This window comes from Dermacentor silvarum, chromosome 11 (assembly GCF_013339745.2).
Source record: "Dermacentor silvarum isolate Dsil-2018 chromosome 11, BIME_Dsil_1.4, whole genome shotgun sequence".
NCBI classification, from domain to species: domain Eukaryota; kingdom Metazoa; phylum Arthropoda; class Arachnida; order Ixodida; family Ixodidae; genus Dermacentor; species Dermacentor silvarum.
The window spans coordinates 52,081,596-52,099,833 of NC_051164.1; the positions used below are offsets into that span (position 1 = coordinate 52,081,596).

The 18,238-nt window shown below is 44.5% G+C and overlaps 1 protein-coding gene across 1 annotated transcript in view; it reads left to right on the top strand.

Annotated features, from left to right (window-relative positions):
• Positions 1–847: 847 nt before the first annotated feature.
• Positions 848–18,238, top strand: part of LOC119433338 (membrane-associated protein Hem-like) — a 61,456-nt gene continuing 44,065 nt past the window's right edge. Inside the window, 9 exon segments of the mRNA XM_037700489.2 lie at positions 848–1,229; positions 2,672–2,782; positions 6,534–6,626; positions 6,720–6,776; positions 7,219–7,452; positions 10,173–10,310; positions 12,206–12,254; positions 15,444–15,751; positions 17,117–17,314. Coding sequence (XP_037556417.1) covers positions 1,125–1,229; positions 2,672–2,782; positions 6,534–6,626; positions 6,720–6,776; positions 7,219–7,452; positions 10,173–10,310; positions 12,206–12,254; positions 15,444–15,751; positions 17,117–17,314 — 1,293 coding nt within the window. The 5' untranslated portion in view covers positions 848–1,124.

An 18,238-nucleotide genomic window follows, 5' to 3' on the forward strand; every position in this document is an offset into this window, starting at 1 on the left:
ATATGCTACCAAAGCAAATACCCCGGCCGTGCATATTATAGCATATCAGGATGTTTAGCAGCACCTCTGACGTCTGGATGTTGTAGCTAGTTGTAGGTTGCACAGCCTCCTAGATCGACGCACGTAGATTTAGGAGGCTATATTTCTCCTCCGAGATTTGGCGGCAACACAAGTTAGCACTGCCACTTGGAAACCATCCTTCTTTGTAAATAAAAATGTTTATAGGTGGTGTCCAAAACCCGACGCGTAACGTGTTTGTTGCTGTCAAAATTTATTCTGCCGAATATAACCAGCAAAAGCATAGCCAATAAGATTTCCATTTTAACTTTGGAGGGCGCTACACTATGACGCGTGAGGCGTGGATTTGTACACCACCGATTGATAAGAACCGTCTTTCTCCAGTTAACTTTAATTATTTTATTTACAAAATTTAAGAAATCGTGCCTAATTTTGTATCAAAAAGAAAGCGTGAATATTAGGTGGGGTTCAAATTTGCGTGTCTTAATGACGCCTTCTAAGTTTAAATTGTTGATCTTAGAGGCTATGTATTTGCTTGTTGATAGCGGATGAAGCGATTATGAGAGTCAAACACGTCATTCACGTCGGGTTTTGATAACACCAGCACTTACCGAAAGCAGCAAAGTATTCAAGTACTAAAACATATTTCTGCTTTTAAACTTATTAATATAGCTAATTACTTATTATAATTAACATTTGCTTCTAAATTTAATGCTTAAAATAGTTTTGAAATATAAAGCTTTTGTTAGCAGCGCCGCACTGTAGCGACATCTGTAACTAACATCTAGCGTATCGCGTAGATGCGGAGAATCCGGAGACATCCGTGAATGAGAAATATAGGGCAGGGTCGCTTCCGGCATTGCTCATCGTCGCTAGCGCGCTTGTTGTGTGCTATGGACGTGCGGCCGCGTTTCGTTACCGTGTGTGTTTGTGCCGAGGCCCTGCTCGAGCAAAGCAGGCGCCTCTGACGCGCGATGTTTGTCAAGTGAGTTTCCGCCGCGTGGTTTTCTTTTTCCTTTTCACCGTGGTGTTGTGCGTGTATGTGCGTCCGTGCTTCGGCCGTTCCGTCGGGTTGTGGGTGAGCGGAGGACGGACTGAGCGTCGACATGGCCCGATCACTTCAAGTGACCACTCAGCGGATCGCCGAGAAGCTGACCATCCTCAACGACCGAGGCGTTGGAATGCTCACGCGGATATACAACATCAAAAAGGTGACCGTCCGTGTATACTTTCCGCGTTCTTCGGACAGTACGGATCTCCGAGCGAAACACGCTCGGAACGACGCGGACAAACTATCCGTGGGCTGGGTGTGTCGCGGCGGCTTGTCAAAGTTCTCATAAAAGATCTGCAGCTGTTATTTTGATAAAGTGGATTCACTTCCACTTCGTTGTTTAGATTCCAAGCTGTCGGCGACGAATTGTTTACGCGCATAAATTGTTGCAGAAACCCTATAAAAACGCTGGTTTCGCAGGGTGTACCGCGCACTCCAGCGTGCAACAATGACTTCGGCCGTTGGCTTCCCGTCCTTTAATGATTTCATAAACAGTTGCTTTATTGCTCGTGGAAGATTGCGCTTAACGTAAAACGACGGTGGACGCATATCTCGGGTAGACGTTCGGGAGCCCACCGAGTTGAAAACCTGGGACAAGTTTGACAGAAGCGTTTGCCTGGGACGAAACCTCGCGCGAATAGTAAAAAAGTAGATTTCTGCTTACCAAGTTGTAGAGTAACAGTTTGGGAAACAGTTTCGCCCAAGTTTTTGATAGACAAATTATTGTACAACGCAGGGGCGTAGCCAGAGGGGGCCACACCGGACACGAGACCCCCCCCCCCCTGAAATTTCTGTGTGTACCAATGCATACCTAGCATAATAAAATGACGTGCGACGACACCCGTATGCTCCACCCACCTCCCTCGGTCGAGTGGGTGCTCTCATACAAAAACATTCCTGGTTACGTGACTGTGCAACGTAGTTTCATTTTCGCACGGCTTTATGGCCGCAAGTAAAATTTGCTCGCAAGTAAAATGTTTCGTGCAAGCTTCCCCTGGAGCTTCGCAAGCTATCACATTCCATAAACTTGTTACGCATCCCCCCCCCCCCCCCAAAAAAAAAAAAAAAATTTAAAGGAGAGAAACAAAGAACATGGCCTAAATGTATGCTCCTTCTGTGAGCACACAGATCGCAAACAAAATTTGGCTTCCTATATAAAAAGCTTATTGGGTTCGAGCGGTTGGTGTTCCAGACCAGTAAAGAGGATTTCATTTCTTGAAACACATACTGACAGAATTTAATTTTTTTTTTGCACTTTGAGGCTTCCAATTTTGTAGTGACTTGTTACTTGTGAGCTAATGAAATGCTAATGCTAATGAAATTATTTTTAAAAAACATGTAACGGAATGTGCTTGAAGTGACGGCTTTGCCTTGTACCAGATTCTTGGCAGGAAATAATACCCCTTTCAAAAAAGGTGTTATTTGAAACAGAGGGTGTTATAATGATGAAAAATGCACAAGAAATTGTAGATTTGAAGAATTTTATCATGCCACTGCAAAAATTGGGCAATTTCCTGCGATGAATTTCGGACCATTTCAGTGCATCAGCATATTCGTCGTGTGAGACAAGATGTGCACTGATGCAGTTCCTCTTACGAACAGGCTTGTGGTGACGCCAAGTCGAAGCCGTCGTTCCTCTCTGACAAGAACCTTGAATCGGCCATCAAGCATGTTGTGCGGCGCTTCCCCAACATTGACATCAGGGGCAACAGCGTAAGTGCTACAACACGAAAAGACTGTGTTGACTCGATCTTGTTTGTTAAATGCACCATTGATTCACTGCTACTGTCCTTCGCATTTATCGCACTCAGTACATGTGCATCATGCAAAAAGCGCATCCATCATCATGACTCACTGTCTACTTGTCACAATGGCAGTGGTGTTCTGCTACTTAGCACGAGGTCATGGGTATGACTCCCTGCTATGGCGGCCATGTGCAGGGGAAATACAAATGTACTCGTGTACTTAGTCTCTAACATAGTGTCTCAAACGATACCACTAAAGAACAGCCTCCGAGCTGTTTGCCAGGCTCTTTCTTCAAAATGGCTACTCAAATACAGTGTAGACCGCTTATAACGTTAGTCGCCGGTAGTCGCGAATATCTGCACTATAAGCGGTACCGCACTATAATCAAAACAACGATTTTCAAGCCCTGCACGTATGCAAAACATGTAGACCAAGCATGTAGACACGCTTTGTACTATCGCGATGTAGCCGGTGCTCTTCAAACAGCTTTGCACCGAGTCAAAACGAAACAACTGTTTGCCGCAACCGCTGCGGAAAAAACCGTGACCGCTATCGACGCGATTATGAACGGCGACTTTGCAGTGCTGAAGGCACGCGCCTGACGCACGCACCAAGTCTGGACGAATTAACTACCATTCGCTGGCAACAACTCCAGTCGAAACCGCGGTCGCTATCTATGCGATCATCGATGGCGACTATGCAGTTTTTTTAGGCACGTGGTCGATGCGCGTACCGAGTAAAAACGGAACTACTGTCCGCTGCAACCGCTGCGAAGATAACCGCGGCCGCTATTGACGCGATCGTGGATGACGACTACGCAGTTACGAAAGCCCGCGGCCAACGCGGTGTTATGCTCGGCGGTAAATGCAAGAATATCATAGAATACAGGCTTTGCTGTCATTCACGTACGATTTCAACTGATGGCTGTAGCGATACAGACTCCACTGCTTCGTTTCAGTTGGACCCTAGCGCCGTTCTTGCTCTTTTGCATTGCACATTTGCAGCGCTTCTCACTCAGCGAGCTCCGAAAGTAGTCCGAATTAACCGATGTGCGGCCAATTACGTCCGAATTAACGAGAGTTTGATTGCATTGAATAATGCATACGCCGGCCGGGAGCACGCACCTTGTTGAGAAGCGTGCTCGCTGCCGCCCTTGTCGGTGAGATTTTCCCGCAGAAGCCGCATTATAACCAGTATTTCGTCTCGCGCGGCTGCACTGTAAGCGGTATGGGTATACATGGAGTTCTATGGGAGGGTAAACGGGAGTCGGAAAAGGCTGCATTGTAGCCAGTTCTGCACTATAAACGGTTACGTTATAAGTGGTCTATACTGTAGTACTCTGTGAAAGATAACAAGCTTCACTTCATGAAATTCCTGCTTGATAAATGGAAAACATGATGGCAGAAAGAGTGTTTTGTTGAGGTGGTTCTATGTTGCTTAGGTGTAGGACACAGCCATCTAACGTGCCACTATATATTGAGGAAGGAACAACAACCTATACGCGATAGATGCCAGGAACCACTTATGGTAAAACGCACATTAATGGACATGTCGCACTATTGACACACAAAGATAAAAATACTTTTGGTAATTATACAAATTGCACATACCTTTACACCCCACTTTAATTTTGGGAGGCAATCCACTTGTGCCATTTGGGTACGTTCTCAAGGTTTTAGCTGACACTGACTTTTTAAAAAGCTTCAGAGTAATGTAACTATGATTGCTTCTATTTTTAATTGACATTTATCACCTCTTGGTTGGAGCAGCCAAGCTTTAGTTGCTTTTGTGGCAATAAACCTGATTTAACTAGCTGTTCTGCTGCCAAGTAATTGGAATCCAAGTTCTGTTTCTAATCACGGCAATGTCATTCCAATTAGGGCACAATTAAAGAACACCTCTGTGCTAGATTTGGGTGCAGGTTAAAGAACCGCAGCTGGTCCAAATTAATCCTTAGTCCTTCACTATGGCATTCCTGACATCCCACTGTGGAACTTTGGAATGTAAAACCCCTTTCAATTAGCATATAAAAGTGCGATTTACAGGACAGACTTACTTCTTCATTGTACCTCACTACAGGTTTCTGAAACAAGCAAGCGAAAATTTCAATAAGAGGTATTGTATGAATTGGCCAGCCACGGCTGCTTCTTTGTAAGGTAACTTATTTTAAATTGAAGAATAAAATGCTGAAATGGATCAAGTACCAAAAGCTGTGCCAAAATTATTGGAGCTAAACCCTATCAAACCATATCAAGAGTGTAAAATCATAAACTTCAAAATTATGTCTTCTCTGTTATATTGGTTGCTATTTTGCATAAACATGTAATAGTATGTTTGCTGCAGTAGTTTCACACGACTGTTTCACTTCTCGGGCATATGTAGCTAGCTCATATGTAATATATGTGTGTGAGAACTGGCATCGAGTTATCCCTATGGCAGTTCTATTTCTCCCACACCCTTATGTTGATGGAGCATGAAAGGTAAAGTGAATTGAACTTGAAAGTTGAAGCCAAAATGTGTTAAAGTATTCTTAAAGTCATCCTCGGGAATGCAAATCAAATGGAAATCTGTTGGGCTTGTCGGCTTGTCTTGCCTTGTCTATTCAGTTGACCCATCTTTGTGATGTACAATAGCACTGAAGTCAGTCTTGTGCTTTTTCTATCTACTCCTGCCTTGTTGTCAACCAGTTCTTTTATTTTTTTAAGGGCCTGCGAATATCAAAATTTTCTAATACAAGCCTATACAAATACTTGGCCTCGAATATTAAATAATAGTGTGCACATTCGTTTATTAGGAAGTTTGGTTATTTGAACATGTTGGAACATTGCAATTACATTGTCAGTAGTAATATAAATTTTACTAGTATGCCCTTATACTGAAAGATAGTGTATTTAACTCATGTTAACTAGAAAAATTGAGTTATTCCCACCAGCTGTGCCTTATTATGCAATATAAGATTCCCGTAACCTCAAGGGATTTTGACCCTGTGCCAGCCATCACTCATCGCATTGGCTGTCAAGCAATACACTCGGATTGGGAGTGGCGCTACACGATAGTGCACCCTCGCTCTCTGCAAACCCGTGCCCTTTGCGAACTGAGGCTGGCTTTCCCGCAATGCTTAGATGACCAGTGGTTAAGCGTGCTTTACAGGTAAAATTTCGCGAGCAGCACGAAATTCTCACAGAATTCAGCACGAAATCACACATATTCTTAGGTTAGATAGAAGCAAACGCTAAGAACCGTGCTTGCTCCCACACAGCCAGTAATATATTCGATTTGTTTGGAATATTCATAACCAACCGAATATTCGAAAATTTTCTAATGCCTAGTTTTCGAATCTAATACGAATATTAAGAATATAATATTCGAAGTTTTCGAATATTTGCCCACCCTTAGTTCTTTCTCATGGATAATTAAATAAAGGAGAGTTAGGCATCATATAGAGATTTTATAAATTGAGGCGCAACGGTGCATTCACGCAATAACATTTCTGGGTACTAGGTTCACCAACTCATCATCATCAGCCTATATTTATGTCCACTGCAGGACGAAGACCTCTCCCTGTGATCTCCAATTATCCCTGTCTTGCGCTAGCTGATTCCAACTTGCATCGGCAAATTTCCTAACTTCATCCCGCCAAAGTCATGTACTGGCAAACTGAAGTCAGTAATAAAAAAAAAAAAACCTGCTGCTGCTGAATTTGCTTTCTTGTTTACAGGCCCAGCTGCAAGCAGTGTTCAACATTCGCCAGGAGATTATGAAGTCTCTGTCACTCTACTACTACACGTTTGTCGACCTCCTCGACTTTAGGGTGAGGGGCAACACATTTCAGTTTTGCAGCCGAAGTTGTGTTCTGGTATAGATATTTTGGTGGAACTTGCCAACCGACAAACTTCCTTTTCAGGATCATGTCAACGAGCTGCTCACCACGATAGACTCCTTTCAGCTTCATCTGGACATTGTGAGTACCTGACCAGTTCTGCTTATTATGAATGCATTTGAGCTTGTCATTTTTGCCAAGTCAGCTGTAGGAGTTACCTGTTGCCTTGTCCCGGTTTTTGGGCTAGCTGGCCTTTGCAATATTTTTTTTTGTGGGCCATTGTAATTTGATGTGCAGTATGATTCACTCTTAAAAGAAACACAGGATTTGCATTCAAGCCAACATAATTCAATATCTATTCAGCTTCACTGCATATGATCTGTTAGGCAGAGGCCTATTGATTAAATATGTATATATATATATATTCTACTGGCCTTCATATCAAATCTGAGCTGGCAGTCGGGGCTGGAGTACTAATTACATGTTCGCTTAAAGTGCAGACCGTACTGTATGTTCAGGTGCTCCATAAGTCTTCTTGCATGATGCTGTGTCATGTCCCGACTCTTTGCCTCTCTGTGCACAGACACTCAACTTCGACGTAACCAAAGCGTACCTGGATCTGGTGGCAGCCTACGTGACGCTGATGATCCTACTGTCGCGCGTGGAGGACCGAAAGGCAGTGCTGGGTCTCTTCAACACGGCCCACGAGATGACGCACGGCCACAGCGACAACAGCTTTCCCCGCCTAGGCCAGCTCATCGTCGAGTACGACCCTCCCCTCAAGAAACTCGCCGATGAATTTGTGCCACATTCCAAGGTGACGGAGGCCATCACATTGTTGACCATTTCGTTCACAATTGACAATTCTAAGGAGATGTCTTGTCATCGGTGACAAGGAACTACCTAAGTCCTCTGAAAGACAAAAGCTTCTGCCTGAGATCTCCAATTATTTTGCATCAGCTGAACACATCAAAAGGCAGAATTTAATAATCTCATCCACCACTATGCTTAACTGTGTTTTCCTTTCTTTGCCGCTCATACTGCGAAACCACCAGTTGTTCTGTGCATAACACTACATGCCCAACTCCACTTCTAGCTCTTGCCAAAGCATTTAGGCATTTAACATTCAGCTGAAACGGCTATGCCAAGGCATATACATGCTGGCTAAAGCTCTCCTAATTTGTGTACAGCAAACCAATGCAGGTTTGTCTTGTGTAGAGCCTAGACCACAAGTATGCGTGCCAACACACTCAACTTTGAGCCTTGCAAGGAATGGCGGTTTGCATCTACGACAGACGTGTTTGGCTCGCTCATAGCCGTTTTGATAGACATTGTTTTGTATGTTGGTATTGACAGTGCTTCAAAATGCTCAAATGATAAATGTAGTTGTTTTATTTTCAGAGTCGTTAGATCAGCATAAAAAGTAAAGAAAAAGCACATCCTCGCATGACATTAAATCTGCCTCACCTAGTGTTGATTGTACCACGCCGTAGCTGCATAGACAGGCACGTGGAAACCCGAGGCAGCCAGAGCCCCGATATCTGTCTGGAACAGACATCATCCGTGCTTCTGCTGCGCTTGGATGTGCACGATCTGTCCCGTGTCATCTGTATGTGATTAGACGAACTGGCATAAGCTTGTGCGCGCCAGCAAGTGTATGTGTGGTCTAACCTTTAAGGTCTCCATCCACATTGTTACTGAGCAGCGGTGTAATGCTGGTGAAGCTCGTGCCGAACTCGAGTCTCCAAAAGGCTTACACACAATGCAGTGATGGAACAGCTGTGCCAGTTGCGCAGAATTGCTCCAAGAACAGTCCTTTGTGCCAATCCTGCATAAAAATAAAAGCCTCTTTCATTGGTGCTGCCTTGTTAGTATTCCTGGAGCCAATACCTAATGCACACCTTCATTATCGTCGTAGAAGTCAACTGAGTGGTCATAGCCGCAGATATAGCCAATGTCGTAGGTCCTGTGTACATTTTTTTCGCACTTTTGTTGCGTTTTTTTTTTCCGGCGGACGTTTCGGTGGATTGCCGTTGTGCGGTCTTGTTGTTTGTGCTGTTACTGCAAGTCGATCAATACTTCTCGTACCAGCATGGCACTCGTCTCACTTAAGGAGGGTATCGGTTGAAATAGAAGCTTTGGATTAGGTCGTCTAATCACATATTGTTTAGCATAGCTGTTGACGGTACCACTTCACAAATATCTTGTAATATACATACTCCACCACTGACACGTATTTCGCCCGTTAGTCGGTACATTCCTTGCAACACTGTACTAGTATTGGAAAAGCAGATTCCGTGATTGTAAGTTAAACAGCTTTTACATTTTCCATGCGGAGTTATGCAGTAGAGCTTATGCACATAAGAAGTAAAGAAAGCTGTGAAGGTATTTACGGTTGCTGTGGTTTTGTTGCGCACACCCTAGGGCATGGTCTTTTTAATATTTTGTAGTTGTTTTCTTACTTTCTTTTTCACCGTTTCTTTTTCTCAAAGCGCACTGAACAGGCAGTGCATGCTGAAAGCAAAAAATAATAAAAACAGCTTTATACTGTGATACACTCACAGTACGAGGCATTCTGTTAAAGAGGCCCTGAACCACTTTTTATCGAAGTGGAGAAATGCGTTTGAAGGTAAAACAGGCTATTTCAGAAATACTTTGCCACAGAAAGTCCTTCAATGCGTTTAGCAGAAGCGGAGTTATTGGGAATCAAACACATGCTCCGCTTGCGAGCTCCATGCATCACGCACGACAACAAAACTTCGGTGAGATGTTCACAGCAGTGTATGCTATCCGTGGATGGACTATGTTTTTTCACCAAGCCTGAGGGGTGGTTCAGGACCCCTTTAGAAGTTCATGAAACTAGTTCGGTAATTTATGTCCCGAATGCCTCTCATTGATGTGCATAAAGCTGGTACCACTGCATTTATTGAATATTTCAGTTAACATTTATGCCATGTGTAGTATATAGATGTACATTAGACGCTGTCCCAATAGTGCTTGTCACTGTGCCAAATGAGCTTTTCGCCTGCACCAGAAGATCAAAGGGCCACTCCATCGCTGCTCATTATACGGATTTGTCAGCCATTGCAGATGGTGCCACAGTCTGTGTCACACGATCAGGGGCATTCACCACAATCGAAGCTGCCTCTTGTTTTGCACAGCACAAAGCATAGTCATTGTCGGGTGCAGACTCTTTCGTGCTACATTGTCAAGTGTTAGCCAGGATTTGTAGTGAATAAAAGTGCTCTCTCTCTCTGTCATCCGTCTCATATCGAATTCGGGGTTTTATATATATCATTGAACATTGCAGTGTGTTCCTCATTGATAACATTTCCGCAGTTTTCTCATAGCACAAACCCGGTTCCTATGATACTAACAGGAGCACGTTTGCTTGGCACATTTCTTAGATATACTGCATTTTGTTCTCACAGTCTCGCAAAAACTGTGTTTATGACGGAGGCCTCTTCTCTCTCTCTCTTTTTTTTTTTGTGGTGTACTTTCTTGAATCTTGAAGCAGTTTTCTTTGGTTCTTTGCAGACGCTGTTCCAGGCCCTGCTTTCACTGCAACAGGTGTTTCCTCGGCGCAACCTCACCGCTGATGATTGGCGCAAGAGCCAAATGCTCAGCCTTCTTGTGGCCCCCGCACAGATGCTCACACCCGCACAGACCGAGACGGTGGGTACTTGTTGACAACGATTGTCATTGCACCTACCTTACTGTGTCAACTGCTTATTTCCCTCTGGATGGTGAGCAAATGCATGTTTGTCATTGAAATCCACTGCATGTTTTATAGCGTGATATGCCGCTTTGTCTTGCCACCTTATCAAATCTTCGCTTTGGTGTATCCTGGCTTGCGTGTTTTACAGTTTATCTAGATTTTACTAATAAGTTGACCTACAGGCTGAATAGGGAGCTTCAACAGAAATGGTGATTCCGTGTAGCCCCAGAAGCAAATTTGTGCCCGCGGAGCTCGGATGGCATGGCCGACATTAAGGAGTGCAAGCGTCTCCGCCGAGGTGGCCGTAGTTAAAGCACATGCAGATCGTCTATCCCCTCGATGTAATTTCATTAAACCGAAGTTACCTTTTTGTAACAGCGTTGTCTGTTCCTAGCTTTTCTGACTGTCTTGCATGTTGCTATGGGCGATTGGCCATAGTTCAACGTGTATGGCTGGTTTTAAGTCAAGGCCCATGGAATATAGGAATACAGTGGAACCTCATTGATACGATTCTGCATAATACGTTTTTCGCGAATGATACGTTTTTTTATTTTTTCTGTTCTCGGCCAACGTCCCATAGGAGCAATGTATTTTCATGTGGTTGATACGATCGCGTTTTCACCTGAAATTGGTTGATACGACTGCAAACTGGTATTTCTGAAATTCGTAGCTTTATATTCAAGTGTTCTAGATTAAATTACATTCCAACGACCCACGAACAACGTGTTAAGGGCCGGCGACACTAGCGGATAAACACACGCTGCGCGCCACAGAAGCTGCCGCGAAGCAGGTCTTTCGTGCCGTGGGAGGGATCGGTTCTGGACCGATTTAAATTGCCGCACGCCCCGGTGGCAAACGAGCCGCGAGCGAAGCAGACCAATGAGAGCTGGCCCTTCAGTGATGTACGCACGGGAAACTGGTGTCATGCGGACCCGCCCGACCTCTATTTTCGCACTCGTTGTATCGTCTGCTCGCGTCAACTTTCGCTCGCGCTTCTTTTGTTTGACTTTTCAGGTGAGATCTTCATGCGGCCACATGGCTGAAAGAAGCACCTGCCCTAGTCCGCTAGCCGTATCGCTCGTTGTGTCACGCTGTTCTATGGTGTTCCTTTGTTGCGGAATACTAGGCCTCGTTTTTTAACTTTCAAAACAACTAGTTTACGGACTTTGAAAAACAGGAAGTTCAACGAAAACTGACGAGCTATTTTAAGGTTGCTCAATAAAAGTGTGTTGGCTGCGGTTCGTGTAGTCTCAAGTGATGCTGCTCCGCATAACACACGTGTCATGCGGAGCAGTATCACTCGACGCCACAGGAAGCTTTGCTAGCAAGCTTGTCACCAAGTAAGCATGTTTTTTTACATTTTGGGGCTTGCTTTGGATGCTACGTTTCATTTTCTGGTTCCTGCGAAGATCGTATCAACGAGGTTCCACTGTATATAATATGGGCCATGGAGTATGGAAATAGCACTCCAGGAAGGCATTTCAGTGTTGATGAAACCCACATGGGCTACTAGTGGTAGCAGTATGACAAGATGCTTGCTATGAATGGACACTTTGCACCTTTCGAGGGCCAACAAGAAGGAAAATCTGTCACTATTTAGCATTTACAATAGCTTGTCACTGTATGCTAATAGCAGACTTTATTTACTGCGAGGCTAAATTATCTAACGCATTTTTCAGTCATTACCATTTGCTTTTCAAGTTTTGCTTTTTGAAACATCTTCCTTAAAATTTACCGCACACCCCCCAAATTTGCTTTGGATTTCTTGAAAGTGTGTTCGTTATGCGAGTAAGTATAGCACTATCTGTGTTGAAAGCGAAACAAGAGTGGCTTTTCTTGCATTTCATCGCAGATGCCCTGTGAATACCTCTCCCTAGAGACCATGGAGCGCTGGATTATATGTGAGTGCAGAGTGCAGCCTTGTTTGAAGTTCATTTCTTTGTGCGCTTTTGGGCTATGCAAGTGGCGTCGAACCTAAGTTGGTGATGTGTGCAGTCGAGCAATTTGTCTGCCCTTTGTCTATCTGTTCCTGCAAAATTTGCGAGAGCCATACGTGGAATGAGCCAAAACATAAGCAAATTGCTCCCTGCTGATGCTTCGTAACATACATTCATTTTTAGACAACTGTAAAGTCATTTGCCATTGTAGCTCAGTGGCTATGGTGTTTACATACCTGCCAACCTGTGAACTCTAAAATTCGTAATAAAAAACACAAAAGAAAACACGAGCACGGCACTCAAGTTAGGGGGGTAGGGAATGTAATTGGGCACGCACTGTTTTAAGAAGTTTGCCCTGAACACGCACCTTTTCTGGTATGCGTACCAGGGGCTGCGTAACGGAGGTGAGGAATGGAAGTTGCAAGTGAAACCCCGACGTTCTATTGTAGGGGGAGCTGGCTCCCTGGGGACAATATTAAGCCTTAGTTTGACACACCCCACACATGCAAAAATAAAAAGCTAGTGTAGGCATAATGATCCCAGCTTTTACCCCCAACACATTTCCCGAGCGTCTGATACACACACACTTTATCAGTGACAATTTACGTTCAGAAGCAGCACACAAGCAGCAGCTAACTTGGAACAGCAATGACCTACAAGCAACACACTGTTCTAAGAACACTGCGTCTTTTGCAGCTATTCTTGCTGTTGCTGATTTTGCCAGCTATAGGAACTTGTCTGTATAAGCTTGCTTAAAGCAAGTAACCCTCTGGCGTCCTTTCACCATGAGAAAACGTCCCAAGAATATCGTCGGAGATGTACGAGTGAAACTTTTTTGCAAACAGAATTTTTCATAAAGGTTGACCCAACATTTGTCAAATCGTAGAACAAGTCCAAATTTGTAAACTTCATGGTTTCAGGAGCGTTGGCTGGTACAGCTGTTGCATTCTGCTGCTGAGCAACAGGTCCGGGATTCGACCATCAACAGTGGCAGCCACATTCTGATGGGAGCGGAGTCTGTGCTTTTGGTGTATTTTAATGAATCCCAGGGGGCCGAAATTAATCTGAACAATCCCCCCCCCACTACAGCGCCCCTCATAGCCTGAGTGCTTCTTTGGAAAATTGCATTAGACCTCCCGCAATTTAACTAAAACGTTATATCTGCTATTATGATGCGAATATGTGGGTGTGGGTTTTGCGGACACCCAAAAATGGCTTCGTGGACCCCCATTTGAGAATCATTGCAGTAAAATATTTTTAAAAGTGTCTTCCAAAATTTATGGTTGTCAATTTGTTGTCCCTGAAAACACATTTAATCAGAAGAAGAAACACTTGAGCAGTTGCTACGAGAAAAAACACCATGTGTGGCCAGACTGAAATCACGACTGCGCGCATCCCAGTGTAAGGGAATATGCGAACCACACCCGAAAGGGGAAGTGCAACTGAAGGAAAAGAAAATGAAAACTTAATATCTCACAACTTCAGCCGCACAGGACTATATCTAAGCCACCGGAAACACGATAGCAGTGGCCGTAAAAAGCGATAGCATCTCCTTCATGCTTGCCTTCGAAGTAACATGCGCGCAACCACTTGAGCGAGTGCTCGGCAGGTGAACACAAGTCGAATTGTATGCCTCGGTGAGTGGAATCGCAATTTCAAATCACTTTGGATGACTCCCAAGAGATCGCAGCACCTCTCAACAGCCAGTGGCGTCCAATACGGGAAAAATACGAAACTTAAGATCAGCGCCTTACATATGCAGCAAAAACCCTCGAAGGGTTCACGAACCCCAGGTTGTCAGAATCGATCTACAGCCCTCCATTATGACGTCCCTCATAAGACACTGTGCAGTTTCAGTGACAATACATGAGTGCATTATTCTCATGGTGCTGAGGCAAAAGATGACATGAGTCACCTGACTAAGCCTCTAGCACCCATGTGCCATTTGAACACCGGCATAGAGAAACTAACAGGATAGTAACAAGAGAAGAGCATTTTACAGGGCAGATTTCAGCATACAAACAAGATAACATAAATTTCCGAATAAAATAGATACTCTTACAGGGTGACCGTGTGCAAACTAAATGTGTATGAAATTAGTCAATTTACCATTTTTTGAACTCTCTAGAGGCTGCAAGAACATCCAAAAAATTGGGCAGTCCGAAAAAAACGAATGGCATGCCTTTTACTGCCCCCAAAAAGCTCAAATCGCCACAGGCACATCCGAAATAGCTCTGAAGGCCTGCCAGTACACTTATTAGGCGAATCGTAGCTCGTACTGTGATTGGAGATGGCGGGTGCATGCATGTATAACTTGGAAATACAAATCGTGTCTCACAACAATAGTCCCCTCCCCACTCTTGGTATGCTTCACCGCAATACTTTGTGTATGCTTCACCGCGTAACATTGCTGTATCGAGGCAAAGCTGACTTTCGGGATCCGACATTATGCAAAGCGCCATGCTTTTCGAGCTTCTAAGCCATTGGCGAAGATTACAAAGGAGGAGTTGGCGCCATTGCTGACAGCGGCGAATTATTTCAGTGAAAGACACGGCAGCGAACAGCGAGAAGCTTGGTAGCAAACGTTGAAGTAGCTAGGCCTAGCGTCGCCGCGGTTGTGGCTGTGGCTGCCAGTGGATCTGTGTGCGAGAGCGTAGGTTTGAGACAGCAAGATAATCCATATGGCGGCGGTGGTGGCGTCAATCAATGCCGTTTTGGACCTGCGGTCATTGCATAAAGACCTGAAAATCGTACGGCGAAGGGTTCTTGTGTTCGAAATTTCAGATGCTCTAATACATTGACTCTATGGGGTACGTGGAAGTGCCGCGAAGGCGTCCAAATTATCGGGCATGTGCAAAAAATCGGGCGTCCAGGAAATCGCCCATTGACTGTAATAGGTTTTATAAAGACGTGCAGAACAGAACATTCAACCCCATAATCTTTGTCTCTTTTTTTTTGTCATATCAAGATGTTTTTTTTTTTTTATAGAGAAGACATAATAAAAGAAGACACAAAGTTTTTTGCTCCACAGAAGTACTGGCAGCATTTTTTCAAACTTTGTTTGTTAGCCACCCTAGTTTTAGCATTTACCTTGAGCTCGCATACAATGACTGATGCTCTGTTCACTTATGTGGCACCTCTGGCCTTTTACAGTGGGGTTCCTGCTGCTGCACCCATACCTGCAGCAGCCCCCTGCGCAGGCGTTGTTCCTGCAGGCCCTGTCCAACGGCTGGGCGCTCACGCTCTTTCGGGACGAGCTGCTCGCCGTGCACCCGTACGCGCAGCAGTTCTTCGAGGGTCTCAAGGGCCACGGCAAGCGTGCCTCCGAGGTCAAAGAGGCCCTCGGCCAGGCGGTGCAGTCAGCGCCGCTCGTCCACCGTGAGCGGCGCAAGTTCCTCCGGTCTGCCCTTAAGGAGCTCGCCCTAGTGCTGGCCGAGCAGCCCGGTCTGCTTGGACCAAAGGTGAGAGCTCTCGCACTACGACACCACCTTGTACAAACGTGGGAAATTGCTTTTGAGAATAGGCAGAGAGGTCGGCATGTGGTAAAAGTCTTCCAGCCTTCTATACCGTGAAGTTAAAGGGAGAAGAGTTGGAAAGGAGGATACAGTGGAACTCTGTTGAAATGTTTTTCAAGCGACCACGGAAAAAAAAATATGCAGTAACAGCCGGGAAAATGTAACAATGAGCAACAATGGAAAACGTAGCAAATTTCACATCAAGGTGTGGTTTCACGAGCTGCCGTGAAACCACACCTCGAGGTGAAGTTTGCGCTGCCATCAAGCCCCACCCCAAGTGTAAGTTCGCAAATAACTCGCACCCGGATATTAACATTAAAAAGTTAACACTTTAAACATGTATAATCACAGCTTCAGTTTGGCGAGCAAGTCTCATCGCATAAAGTCAAAACAAAGACCGATTCATTTACAGTCACCTACCGATTTCTGGACTTGCTTGATTATTCAAAGAAATCATTCGTAAAGGTTATATGGCTTTCCAATATCCTTGCAGCTGCTGTGAATAGATTTGCGTTGATGCAGCACTAAATCGTAACTTTGGTGGCTGACACCCAGTGAAGCAGCGCTGGTTAGGCTTAACAGGCAAGGCTGGCATGGTGAACAACAAACTGTCACGGGAGGTTTGCTGCTCATCGGTGATCGGGTGCCAAACCATGTGCCAAATCATGTGCACGGGTTAGACTGAGGACAGCAAAAGTGGCGACCGTGCCTATCAAGTTTGTTTACACACTTACAGAAGCTGAATTTGCACAACACGGCATGAACTGCCTGCATAATTTAATCAAGGTCGCACTTCACTGCGTTGCAGCGATGCGTGATGGGAAAATGCGAAATGCTCCCGCTGCCTCAACCACCACAAAATCTTAATATACTAAAACACAGCAGTGAACAAGAGCCTGTAAACTAAATTTCCGTGCTGCTGTGTAGTTGTAAGGAATGATGAACTTGTACTTTTGGATGAAACCACTGAGTGATGGTACTTTGAAAATAAAACTGACTCCAGAGATGAACCCGTTTGCTAGTAAAGATCCAACTTTATTTGAATTTGTCAACATCTGACACTTGAGTCAAAATTTTATGCCAATCCCACAACTATTTGAACTATTTGCTTTGACTTTACTTCAAACCAAAAAAATTTATTTTCGCACAAGCCTATGAAAAACATTATTGCACCACAGGGTCAATTGAAAACATTTTTCAAGGTGTATGAAACACATTTCAATCATCATTTCATACTTCTTTTATTGCTTGTCGTTGAAAGGCATAACCACGGCCAAAATTTATTTTGGGGGCTTTTTCTGTGCTTTCCAGGCATTATACGTGCTGATGGGACTCTCTTTGGCACGTGACGAAGTGTGCTGGCTCGTGCGGCACAATGAACTAGGACCGCCGTCTCGTGCTCCGGGGCGATCGCGGAGCCTCCAGGGCGAAGACCTGCTTGACCGGCAACTTCCAGAACTTCTCTTCCACATGGAGGAACTCCGCGGGCTCTGCCGCAAGTACAGCCAGGTGCGTGCAAAAAATGTGTGCTTTCATTTTTCCTCAAGCCTGTTGGCAGCTCTGAGGTTCTTGACATCTACTATATTGATACCTCTGTAATCTTATTGCTGACTAGTTTTTAATTTGTCTGTGATTAGATGTTTGTGAAAGATAAAATATTTTGCTCAGAGGTGATGCCCTTTAGTCCTTAGAGTGTCTAGCATTTCTGCGTGCTGTGTGGCAGAGGTTTTTGCAAAATGCATCAAATTCCAATTTCCATTTACACAATACATTAGCAGGCTTGTATGGGCAGGGAGTGAGTGTTAATTCTGACACAGATTTATTCGGGCATGGCATAGGGTCTGCACCGACTCCTAGGGGAGTTACTAGGGTTTTAGCTTGTCTGCAAATTTATGGTTTGTGGTTACGGGGCTACCAGAGAGGTTACAACAGCAACAAAGGTAGCAGTGCCGCAGGCTTTAACAAGAGAGCACACAAAGCTAATACTGCAATGACCTACCATATTTTACTTAGCGGCTCATGTAAAGCGTTCATAGGGACGTAAACCTTAACGTGTAGTCCTTTTATGATTATTCATCGAGGAGAAAATTCGCGTAACAAACAAATGTTTCAGACACACTACAGTTGGACAAAGCGTCACAAGGTGTTGCTACCAACTTTACTACTGCCTTCCATGGCTCCAGTAACCCGGTAAACCACAAACAGTAAAGAATTGGCAGACAAGCTAAAACTATCTATAAACTATAATCATCCTCTAAAGGCTTGAATAGTGCCCATAGTATACGAAAAATAAAATCTGTGGTTTTCCCATTCTTACGGCTCTCCTTCTTTTCGGGTTCGAACTGTGCTCAAACTGTGGTGCCATGCCCATGGGAGTAGTTCCTATTTTACCTGTCGATTTTTGTACCAAGCTTTACTGGCATTGGCATAATT